This window comes from Acomys minous (genome assembly GCF_964271855.1).
Source record: "Acomys minous genome assembly, chromosome: 8".
NCBI lineage: Eukaryota > Metazoa > Chordata > Mammalia > Rodentia > Muridae > Acomys > Acomys minous.
In genome coordinates this window covers 2,547,477-2,560,418 of record NC_140489.1, presented here as the reverse complement: position 1 = coordinate 2,560,418, position 12,942 = coordinate 2,547,477, and the positions used below count along the sequence as shown (strand labels likewise).

The following is a 12,942-nucleotide window of genomic DNA, read 5'->3' as shown; positions in this document are numbered from 1 at the left end:
AAGGCAATGGAGGCTTGCTCCGTCCACAGTGTTCATCAGAGAGATTCGTTCGGATGTGTAAAGTAGCCAATCTTAGGACCGGAAGTTCTCCATAACCTTTGGTTTAGGGTGACACAAAAGCCGTGGAAATAAAGCCAAGCTATGGATGAGGTGACATAATTATATAAGAGACTCTCTTTGGGTGTTCTTTCTCATCAGAAAGACAGCATCTCCCGACCTGTCCAGGCCTGCTTTGTAAATGTCACATTGGCAGAATGTCATGAATTTTAAACATGCCTTCTACTGGTTATCCTTATAACAGTGGTTCAAATTGGTAAGCGCGAGTAAGCAAAAGAAAGAGTAGGGGGCTGGAGAGATGGCTCAGTGGTTAAGAGCACTCACTGTCTGCTCTTCCAAAGGACCCGGGTTCAATTCTAAGTACCCACATGGCAGCTCACAACTGTCTGTAACTCTAAGGTCTGACACTCTCACACCAATGCACATAAGTTTAAAATTTAAAAAAATATTAAAAGAAAGAGTAGATTGAAAGCCACCTACAACTTGCGGTTCCACCCTGGTCTCTCCTTCCTCAGGCAGGGCAACCTGCAGTCGCATGCCTTCGTCCCATGGGCCTGGGGGGAGCACCGGGCTCTTCACCACTTGGGTCTGGCAGGTGCCTGGGGACACTTTGTGCTCACTGCCCTCCCTTGCTCAGGAGACCAGCCGCTCCCCAGGGCCACTGGGTTCAGGCCGGCCTCCTGGGGTTGTATCCAACCTACAGAGTAATTGGCCTTTCTCCCGCCCAGCACATCGTAATGAACCATTTTTCCTCTGTGCCTTTGTGTGTTTCTTCCTTACTTTTGTCCCGTTGCTACTAATTATGCTCCACCAATAACCCTAAAAGTCCCAGGCGGCCTTTGTGTGCACACTCCGTCAGGCACAGCTTTGTGCCGATTGTCCCTCGAAAGGTGCGGAGCGTTCCCCAGCCTTTGTAGTCCTGGTCTTTTGCCGGAATTTGAGAGTGACAGGTCTTTTCTCTGGGAGTGATTCCCGCTCTGTAATTTTCCCCGTCAGACGCGAAGCTGAGAAATGAGGCATTTGCTTATTGTGTGTATGGATGGATTTCTGCCCCCAGAATCCTATTCAACTTATTTTTGCAAATTGTGCTATAAAGAAGTATAAAATACTTGGAGGACCTGCAGTAGCCTCCGGAGCCTGAGCCCAGGAGCAAGCGGCTGCACAGCAAGAGACAATGGTGGCTTCACAAGGCGTGTGTGCATCTCTGTAAGCCATTTGAGTCTGCGTCCTCATGTCCCACGGACCTTTCCCGGGTGGCATCTGCCTCCCAGTCCAGAGCAGACGCAGGCTGTAGAGACTTTGCACGTGTTGCTCAAGAAAGACAGCCTCAAGGGCTCAGAGCCTGTGCATAGGCCACATTGGGCCTGGGTGGCGGTGCTTGGGGCCCAGCACCCTGGGCTTGCGCACCAGCCTCTCCAGCAGGCCCTGGATATAATAGAAACAGTGCTATAACCCGCCAAGGATTTGTGTTTCACATTTGCTGAAGGGAGAGACCGACTGCAGACTTCAGACCCCTCTGTGTCCCGCCTTTCCTAGCAAGTCATATTCCATGTGGATATCTTAAAATAGTACGGTTCATACCACTTCCGGTTAGCGATACAGCGCTGAGAGCTAGGAGGTGTGCCAGTGGCCGCAGGCCTGAAGCCACAGCTCTGTGCTGTCACCTGCAGCAGCTTGAGGAGATACATTAATCTTAAACGAACCTTGACTCACTTAAAAGCTAGGTACTTGACTTTTCTGCAGAAGATAATTTCAGGGTGAGTGTCATGAAGCAGAAAAATAGAGCTTTTAAAAAGACTTTTTTTTTAATTCTAATTTTTAAAAACTATGTATAAATGTTTGCCTGCACTTTATGTATGTGGACCACACACAAGCTTGGTACCCTCAGAGGCTAGAGGAAGGTTTCGGGACCTTTAAAACAGGAGTAACAGATGGTGTTGGGTTCCATGTAAATGCTGGGCACCAAACCCAGGTCTTCTGTGAGGGTAGCAGGGCCTTTTAACCACCGAGCCACCTCTCCAGCCCCTTATGTTAAAAGACATTTTTAACATATGTTTTCAGCGTGAGAATTAAGGAAAGGCACTCAGGAGAATGGCAAAGCATGGTCGTGGGCTTCTCAAAGGACAGCAAGCTTGAGAGTGAGCAGCGGTTAAGTGCCTGTCGCAGCCCTGCGTACTGTCTCTGGCCTCCGGAGTTACACCTCCGAGGGTTGATGAGGAATCTAAGTGAGATCACAGGGTGGCCTTGTGCTCTGGGTAGGAAGCTCTGAAATGGTAAAATGCTAGGTCACAGGACCACAGACAGAGAAGCTAAGTTTTTTTTCCCTTTTACTTTAAACAGCTTTTTTTCTCCCTGATTCCTAGAAAATTATCTATGAAAAGAGAAAAGCCAAACTTGAAAGTCAGACAGGCTTTGGCTTTAAGCACACTTGCTGATTACCATTTTATCATCAACCAGCTCTGTGGGAACAGAGTATTGGCTCTGCCAGCAGCCTTCATGTTTGGAACCTTAACGCATTAACTGGTGAGACGCTTCAACCGGACTCCAGGGTTAGGCCCCCTCTCACTTCCTCTGCGCCTGAAACCTCCTCTGGTTTTCTATGCCAAATGGAGGATTATGGAGAAACTGTCCTTTCTTTTTAAATCCTAGCTACTATGGCTCTGTGAAGGGGCAGGCAGTGTCCTTGGTAAATAGAGAGGTTGGACGTTGAAGTGGCTGTGATAAGGCACCACTGCCTTGGCGCCTTGGTCCACTGAGGACAGCCTTGTGGGTCTTCGCATGGCCTCATGGGAATGTTCTGGAATAAGGGCCTCTAGACAGTCATTTCCCTCCGCTGCCTGGTGTGCTGCCTTCCCTGTGTGCATGGGGCTCTGACATCCCTGCGTCCGAGAAGAGCTGCCCTTGACTGAATGTGTAGCCAGTGGCTCTAAGCTGTCCTCTCTGTGCCTCACAGGCATTGATTAGCATCCTCCCAGCACCCTGCAGAGGGGCCCTGCTATTGTTCCACTCCACAAACAGATCACAAAACAGGGCCATGGAGAGTTAGAGAACTTGTCCAGGGTCACCCAGGTGTAAGCAGCAAGTGCTGGCACTCACGCCCAGATCGTTTGGCTCCAGAGTGTCATCCTAAGCCACCACGCCACACTGCGCGCATGCCATACTGTGTGCACACCACACTGTGCACACACCACACTGGGTGCACACACCACACTGGGTGCACACCACACTGAGCGCACGCCACACTGTGTGCACACCACACTGCGCGCACACCACACTGGGTACACACCACACTGCATGTGCAGATCTTGGCTCCACACCCTCTGTGGAGGTTTTTCTCGTCTCACCATGTCTCTGAGATGCTTGCTTCCCATGAGCAGGGGCAAGTCACCATCAGTGACAATTGTCACCTTGGGAACTGCCTGTGAAGTCACGTCCTTCTTCCATAGCTGTCAGTGTACCTTCCCTTCTCCTTAAGAGCTGGATACACCTTACATCTCACTTCCTTGACAATCTTCTCAGCACATGAGAGGCCACACAGCCCAGAATCTGGAGCCCAGGCGCCCCGACCAATGTGCCTCTCCAGAAAGACACCGAGCAAACAACCTGCTCTAGCCATGACTCCTGCTGCAGACACAGAGACTGCTCCAGACAGACCTGGCTCTCACTCTTATGACACAGCCCTTTCCAGAGCTACATACCCTGAAGTGCCATGTAGCACAGTGTTCCCCCTGGCTACCCGGCTTTTCCTTGCTGCTGAAGAATAAGGCTTTGGATTAAACATAGGTGGCAGACAGATCCAGGCACGCTCCCCCTGATGAGCTCCAGCTCTCTCGGCAGGTATAGCACAAGCTGTCTACTCCTATTCTCGGTGTGGGTGCATCATCTGAAAGGAATTCTGTGGGCTGCTCTTGACCCTACAGCAGCACCTGAGACTGAGAGTGTCCGGGGTAAATGGGCTTCTCTCTCACTCCTGAGCAACCAGCCACCTGCTGGCTGCTGAGTCATGAGCCGCTAGGAAGATAACTATCTTCTTGGTGAACTCCAGGCTGCCCTGACAGCCGTGGACTGTGTTCACTGAAGTGATGTCGCCGCTCGCAGATGGCATCTTTTTCTATTGCGCCAAGGTGGGTATGCACCAGCCCACGGTCCATCCAAGCCTAGTGCCTATTCTGCATGCACAGCAGGGCCTGTGAGCTCAGTGAAGTGCTGCGACTGCCAGAGGCTTGGATGCTGTGGTTTTCCTGGCTCATGCCTTCCTTCCCTAGCTAATGCTTTGGACAAGCCTGTGTACCCGCATCTCCTTCAGGACATGTATAGAATTAACTCGGGAATCTCTATTCAGGGGACAGTTTGCTGTCAAGGTTATTGATGAGACTTTCCAAGCACAGTTGGGAATTCTCCAGGCTTCCTTCAAGCGTGCACATACAGCTTAGTTAGCATCACCAATTACCGTCTCTTCCCTCACGGCTCTGTCTGAACCAGCTTCTCAGAGCATCACCTGCAGGATGTGCACACTACCTGCGCTGTGCTTGTCACCTGGCTGTCGGCAGCTCCAGTGTGCACAGCACAGCCACTCCCTCCACCTGACGGATGGATGTGATACAAACCAAAGGAGCACACTAGTGAACAGGGCGGCTACAGAGGCTGTGACTTCAGATCCCTACAGTGTAAATGTTTGTGGTCACTCAGCCTTTCGTCTTTACCTGCCATCATTTGTCACATCGTGTGTATGCTCACCCACTCAGGCATGGACAGTGCTCTTAGAGCAAAGGACGTAGCAACACACAGAGGCTGCACACGTGACAGCTTTCCAGTTCTGGGAGGGAATACAGGAGGAGTCACACCTCGACTAGACCAGAAGCTTAGACCTGTGTGGAGCAGGACTGGGCTGTGTTTACAGGACCATAGACTTGGAACAGGATTCTCTGAGGAGATGAGTTGTTGGCAGAGCTCTTGCCAAGAAAGTGTGAGAGGCTGAGTGTGGAACTCCAGCAGCTGTAAGAGGCCAGGTGTGCTGAGGCGCGGATGGATTGCCAGCGTGGAGGGGGAACAAGAGGATCCTTGTGGCTCAATAACTGTCGAGCTAGTTTTGCCAAATCATCAACCTTTAGTTTTAGTGAGAGACACTATCTAAAAAAATTAAGATGGAGTTGATCCTGATGGTTTTTAATCCCAGTGGCAGTTGGGTGACAGAGGCAGGTTAAGCTCTGTGAGCTCCACACCAGCCAGGGCTACCTACCTAACTCTGAGCGTAAAGAGAGAGAGAGAAAGAGAGATAGAGAGAGAGAGAGAGAGAGAGAGAGAGAGAGAGAGAGAGAGGAAAACAGTGGCATTGACTTATGGTATATGTACACACACACACACAAACACACACACACACACACATACACACTACTCTCACACATACACTCACAAATACACACATACTCATGTACACCACAGACACTCATATAGACATACACTCATACACATTCTTTTACACACTCACACACACACTCACACACTCCACAGACACTCGCATACACACACACATTCATAAACATACTCACATGTACTCTCACACGTACTCATACACTCAATACACTCACACACACTCACACACACACTCACACACACACTCACACACACACACTCACATACACACATACACTCTAATACACACACAATACTCTCATAAACTCACACACATACTCAATGCACTCGCACACTCATATATACTCACAAACACACTCACACACACTCATATGCATTCATATACACCACAGACACCCCTATACACACACTCTTACACACTCATAAACACACTCATATATACTCTCACGTGTACTCATACACACTCAATACACTCACATATGCACACTCACATACACACTCATACACCCCCCACATGCAGACACACACACCCACACACCCACACACGCACCACAGTTGTGTTGAGGAGGCAGTGGAGGAGACAGTTGGAGGAGAGTTAACAGTGGAGAGGGGGAACATCACAAATAAAGCAATGGGGAGATATTTGTCTCTGTTCCGTGGAGGGAGACACTGGACAGCGGGCTTGCTGCTTCATAGTCCCACGGCTGCACAGGTGTCCTTAGTGCAAGCTTCGTCCTGGATGTGTTGTGACATCATTGATATGACTTTCATCTCCATGTACCCAGTCCTTACAGCCATGTGGTCTCATGCGCTGGCTGCCACAGGTTTCCCAGTCTCAGGTAGGAAAGACCAGCAAGACGAGGCAAGTGGGAAGACCACCGTGGCCCGGGTGCAGCAGATCCAGGCTACCTTGTCCTGGGCCAGGCTGTAGTGCCAGATGTGGGCAGTGTGCAACCAAGAGAATGCGGCAAAGCTGTCTAAGGTGACATTTGCGACCATGAAGTCACACTTGGGTCAGGGAGAGCTTTAGGCATGATGGCCTTCCCCTAGCTTCGTAGAAGTGTCTTCCCAAGGTCACAGTTAGCCTCTGGAGTCACTTCCCTTCTGAGCCTGCTCAGCAAGACAGGCCATTTGGTAAACACCGGGAATTCCAGAGAGGTAGAGCAACCGACCGGCTTATTCCTGAGAGTATGTGTGTAGTGGAGAGGGAGGTAGACCACAGCAGCCTAAGTGAAGAGTCAAAAACCGTGTCTGTGAGCAGTGTCCACCAGGGAGGAACAGAGAGCTGCACTCCTTCCTTCCCCTCCGATGGATGCCACCATTCTGAGACAGCTCAGCGTGGAAACCATGGTTTGGAGCTCAGCCTGAGACTGCACTAGTGTCTCCTCTCCTGGAGCTTTTGAGTAGTGCCCCTGCCCCCATCCTGGCAGCCCCATGACCATCTATCCACCTTGCCTGTGAAGGCTCAGTGTATGTTCTTAGCTGTATTTCTTTACATCTGTACCCAGCACTGAACGTACTGTGAACTCAGGGAGTTCAGACCTGGGGTCCCCTTGCAGGTGACCAGCGAGCGTACAATGGCAGCAAGCACCTGAGGGAGCCCCACAAGCCCTCAGTATTCTGTCGTTTTTGTTTGTTTTGAGACAAACTCTGACTGTGGCAGGCTATGTAAAGCCTGCATGGCCTTCTGCCTCAGCCTCCCCAGAGCTGGGGTTAGGGGTGTGCTACCACTTACCTAACCCTCCGCACCTGGGAAGTTAGTACTGTTGCCACATTTCATGAGAGAGGAAACTGAGGCACGGAATGGGTAGGCAACATGTTCAAGTTCATACAGACAGTGCTGAGGACAGGGTTCCAGCTCCCGGCACTACGCACTCGTTAGTGGGTAAGTGTGGATGGGTACCCAGGAAGTCAGAGGAGAGAGTCTGCAGCCCCCATCCCCAGTCCAGACCCTTGCCTGCCCATCATGCTCTATCACAGATGTCCTCGGGGCGGCTCTGTGCAAACCTGTGGAAACCAGCAGCTCACCCTCTCCGGCTCACCTGCAGGCTCATGAAAACAACGTGAGCCTAAGAAAGCCCTACCAGTTGCCGACGCAGCTGGTCTTCCTCCACACACCAGTGGCTGCTCGGACACCCAGGAAGTGGCCCCCAAGCACCTCTTAGCTCACCTCCAAGGCGTCACACACCGCGGTCCTCAGCCCACCACCCACTCTGCAGCTACACCCTCACAGTCAGGCAGTCAGCCTTCATCCCTTCCTGGAATGTTTTCACTTCTGGTCCCCCTGCGTCCTCCTCCCCAGTGCTGGGATTACAGGCGTACGATGCCATGCCCGGTTTATGCTAAATATAGTGCACAAGCGCCTCATTGCTTGCCAGGCAGGCGTTCTACCCACTGAGCCACCTGCCTAGCCCTAGAGGACTATTTTGGCAGTCATCTCTGCCCTTTGTGTCCAGTCCTGCTGGTGGTTGTCAGAGGGCTTTCTCTGTGGGACACAGCATACTAAGCATGCATGGATTCTTTTTTTCTTCTCATTTTTGTTGTTGTTTTTTGAGACAGGATTTCTTTGTGTAGCCTTGGAACTGGCTCTGTAGACCAGGCTGTCCTGGACTCACTTTTGTACCAGGCTGTCCTTGAACTCACAGAGATCCGCCTGCCTCTGCCTCCCGAGTACTGGGATTGAAGGCGTGTGCCGCCGCGCCTGTCTATGAACGTGAGCTTTTAAGCTTTCATGACAACTATCACTTCCTGTTCTGAAGGGGAGAAACAGGGGTTGTAGGTTTTAAATGGCTTGCACAAGCTCATATAGTGCATATGTGTCCCAGCCAAGATTCCTTCCAGGTCTGGGATCCCTTCGGGAACACTTACTCTTCAAGCCTCCCTCTTTGATTCACGGCACCACGTGCATGGCCAGTATGACTTCCTGTGTCCCTCCCCTAGGCTCATCCTGGTGGCATGGCACGCTGAGTCTCTGCCTGAGCTAAGTTTTGTAAAAGGCACAGGAGGTGCTGAGGAGCCTCTTCCTGGTGTCTGTTCCCAGAATCCATCGTAGGCGAGGATGATGTGAGTAAGGTGTGCGGGTGCTTGGGCTGGAGGCTGCGCCAGCACCTGAAAGGAGCCCTGTGGGAGCACGGGGCTCTGTTGTTTGTTTGGTTCGTGTTATTTTTGAGATTGTCAGAGAATGAGATGACAATTTGGAAAAGAAAAGGAGGAGCCCAGATGAATGGAGATTAGGGAATAGCAAGGCGCCACTGCTCCTGTCACCCCTCTGTCAGAGGCCTCCCTACAGCCAGGCCCCAGTGGTCCTGTCACCCCCTTTTGTCAGGCCTCCCTATTCCCTACAGGTCTTGTGTCTCGGGGTTTGCCTCAGCCACTTGCCATGTCCAAGCTGAGCCGATGAATGTCAGTCCATGCAATTCTGTTGGCCTCTGTGGAGATGTCGGAAGCCTGCGGTGACAGTGGCCGAGGGTGGAGGAGATGAAGACATGATTGCGTCCCCTGACCTTCTGCCACTGGCTTGGGTGTTAAATGGGCATTTGGGTCACACTGCTGGAGAGGGTGTGATTCTCTTTCCTGCTGTTCTGTGTGCCCAGCTCTGCTTTCCAGCCTCCTCTTGCTGCCATTTCATTTTGGTGACTGGAGTCACAGTTTCATTTTCTCCAGCTGCTCACGTCGTGTCTTAACTCTTGGGAGCCTGCAGAATGAGTTCTTGTCAGTCAGAAGGTGGGAGCTACCGGCTGAAGGTCAGCACCAAGGTGTCATGCCACTGAGATCCCAGGATCCTCCTCACTTTTGACAGAGTGGGAATTGTTTTGAGGGAGAAGAAAATGGCAGACTGAGAATGTCCCCACCTTGCAGTAAACTCCTGGTCTCCCATGTGGCCTAAGTTCCAAAGATAAAGGAAAGATTCTAACTCAATCTAACTGCTGTATTGTCCTTGACCAGAAGAAAACAAGAGAGACTGCTTTAGGAATCTATGTGGTGATGGGGGTTGTGTCTACTTAGAGCACACATGTGCATATGAACATAGAGGTGTGTACTCACACACACGTGCTAGTGTGCGTATGGTTGTGTACTCACATGCATGTGTACTCACACAGTGTGCACATGTGTGTATGGGTGTGTACTCATATACATGTGCATATGGGTGTGTACTCACACAGTGTTCACATGTGCATATGGGTGTGTACTCACACAGTGTGCACATGTGTGTATGGGTGTGTACTCACATACATGTGCATATGGGTGTGTACTCACACAGTGTGCATATGGGTGTATACTCACATATATGTTCTTCAAGCCAACTTGCTTCAGTGGCCTGTGGATCTGGGAGGGTATGAAATGGTGCCACACAACATGCTGTGGGCGTGCTGAGCCCTGGGAGGCATCTAGTGGCCAGGACATACATTCTTACTAGGGTGGGCAGACTCGCAGTTCTATGGGAACACTAAGTGGGTTTCCCCGAAGACTGCTGCTCCCCTGACTCTGCCCCTGGCTGTCTTGCAGGAGCTATGCCGCCAGCGCATGGCTGTTCGGCCACAGGATCGCCCTGAGGGACCACACACATCCCGAATCAACAGTGTCTCGTCCCAGTTCAGCGACGGGCCGATGCCTAGTCCTTCAGCTCGGAGCAGCACGTCATCCTGGTCTGAGGAGCCTGTCCAGTCTAACATGGACATCTCTACCGGTCACATGATCCTGGTAAGGCTTGCAAGGGACTTCTCACTTCTGTGAATGGCAGACAGTCGTAGGGTGCGCTTTCCTTTTCCAGGTGTGTTGTTGGTGTCCCCTCGTGAGTCCTGGGTATTAAAAAAAAGGAGGGTCCCTCACTGAACTCCTCTGTCAAGCATGGAGCACACATGTGCATGTGCACACATGTTGCCCTGGACTTGAGATGGGATGCTGGGAATGCTCGCCTTTCAGCGCTTGCCTCACGTGTGCCACTCTGTCGGCTTTTGATTAATAGAGAGGGGCTGTTGCTTCCTTGTTCCCAGCCCAGTAACTGCTGTCTGAGTTTTTTTTTTTTTTTTTAAAGAACAAATGTCACTCCTGGGCATTGTGAGCTGAGGGTGAGGAGACAGGAGGAGGTGTGAGCTGTCTATGCCGTGTGTACACGTCCCTGCTACACTTCCTCTCTTATCTGTGTTGGCTCATGGAATATTATTACTGTCCAGTTTCACTGTCCACAACTCGGAGCTTCTTCGGGTTGTCCCTTGGCCACCCTTCTGAGGGAATGTGAAACAGAAACACGCAGCATATGACCATGTAGTTTTCCACGTGGGGATGGGGCCTCTTCCAGCCTGAGGCGGAGCCCAGCTCCCTGCCTTGGAAGCACCTGCTGTGATCATGGACGGGGAAATGCTTTATACAGTTAGTCCTCCTGTCCTTACTTACCTTGCAGCACCTTCCTTAGCTGGTTTATGTAGTCACAGGTGGTCCGGTGGCCACGGGAAGCTGGGAAATTATGTGCTGCTAGGAAGACTCCTGGCAGAGCCAGCAGACCAGGCAGAAGCCATGTTAACCAAGAAGATCCTGTGAGTGTCCTGACTCAGTGCTTCAGGCACCCAAGTGGACATCCAAAGGCAGAGGCGCCCAGCTGTCCACTTCCCAGGCGGCCACAGGAGGACATCGCTTCTCCGTGTTGCCTGTGACTTGTCCTTGTCCTGCCTGCTTTTGTGTCTCCTTGAAATGGTGAACCTCAAAATGCTGTTCTGGGATAGAGGCAGGAAGAGAAGGCTTCTCACAGCTGGGGCAGGTAGCTTAGTGTTCCCTCAGCGGGTGTGTCACGCTCCTGTTGTGTCCCGTCTTCACAGTCCTTTGTTGTGGCTGATGTCCTCCTTGTAGAAGCAGTTACTGCATTAGACCTGACTTCTGAGGACTTCCACATTCGTCCCTTTTAGAAAAGCAACTGGAAGTCCAGGCCCGCAGTGCGGTTTGGTGCTCAGGTAAAGGCATTAGTCTGTGCACATCCAACGGTGGCTTACTTCAGCTCTTGTGGTCCGGGCATTCATTTCATGACTTTGGGTCACAATTTGGTGATACCTTGTGCCTATGTGGTGTATGGCATACATCCTCAGGAGAAGCCATGATTGGACAATTCTGTGTGCAGCAAGGGGCTTAGCCTCCAACTAGCCAAGGAAGCCCAGGCAGAGGTCAGCAGGGCCACCAGAGCCCATCGGAGGCATCTCCCTGAATAGCGTCATAGCTTCACCCACCTTCCACACTAGATCTAGAAGTATATTCAGACCTGTGCAGGTCCTGTCTCCCCTCCCCCCCCACCTTCCCCCTTCCCCTCCCCCCTTCTCATGCTCCTTTCGCCCCAGGGGGAGCAAGGCATTTCTAGGTATCACTGTTTCTATAGCAGGAGATATGGCTCAGCATCTTCTCCAGGATGCAGGCTGGGAGGCAGGCCTACCGAGTCGCTGAAGCCATGCAGGCCTGGGTTGTGCCTTAGACTTCTGTTTTCTCTGTACCTAGTCATCCCGGTTCCCTCTTCAGGGAGGGTCGTGTCACATAGGGTCTTGCCTCAGAATCTCTCTGTGCTGGGCCCAGAGAAGCCCGGAACCCTAGGCACTTTCTTCAGATCTCACGGACTTGGTACCCAGGCTGGGGACTCCTTTCAGGCTTCAGAAGAATGGGTCTGGCCCAGGGTTAGGTTCATGCCCAGCTTGTATGCTGGTCCTCTCTGCACAGGCTGTAGAAGCCCTCCATGCGTGTCAGCCCTTTGCGACTGACCTTGGCTCATTAAAGCTACAGGGAAGGTAATTGCAGAGATCGGTCACCCTGACACTCTGTGGGAAAGTGTTTGCTAATTGGCGAGCTGGCAAGTTGAATGTGCTAAAGTCCATGGAAGGAGGAGTGAGTGGGCCACCAGGTAGATCCAGGGCATTGAGTATTCAGTCACAAAGTTGCCCCAGTGCATCTCATGGGGGCAAAAGGTGTTGTTTGGGTATAAAGACTAAAGAAAGGGACGGAAAGGCAGTGTTTCTAGAGGACCCGAGTTCAATTCCCAGCACCAGCATGGCTGCTCACCACCATCTGTAAACTCCAATTCTGGGAATCTGACACCATCTTCTGACCTCCATGGGCACTGCACACATGTGGCACAGAGATATATACATGCTAGAAAAACACCCATACACATAAAAATAAGTCAGTAATTTTTAAAAGACCAAAGGAATAAAACGAACAAAAATGGTTTCAACTCTAGGTTGGCAATAATTGTATCCCATAAATCCATCCCCAGTGGACCAGCTGTGTCTTCCATCCCGGTGGACCAGCCTGTGTCCTGCATCCCCAATGGACCAGCCTGTGTCCTCCATCCCCAGTGGACCAGCCTGTGTCCTCCGTCCCCAGTGGACCAGCCTGTGTCCTCCGTCCCCAATGGACCAGCCTGTGTCCTCCATCCCCTGTGGACCAGCTGTGTCTTCCATCCCGGTGGACCAGCCTGTGTCCTGCATCCCCAATGGACCAGCCTGTGTCCTCCATCCCCAGTGGACCAGCCTGTGTCCT

General features: G+C 51.6%; 1 protein-coding gene across 2 annotated transcripts in view; it reads left to right on the top strand.

Annotated features, from left to right (window-relative positions):
- The window catches only part of PTPRN2 (protein tyrosine phosphatase receptor type N2), a 705,670-nt gene that overhangs the window by 600,476 nt on the left and 92,252 nt on the right, over positions 1-12,942 (top strand). For both annotated transcript variants that reach the window (XM_084793869.1, XM_084793868.1), the window contains exon 14: positions 9,937-10,131. In XM_084793869.1, the coding sequence (XP_084649995.1) occupies positions 9,937-10,131 (195 nt within the window). The remainder of the gene's footprint in view (positions 1-9,936; positions 10,132-12,942) is intronic.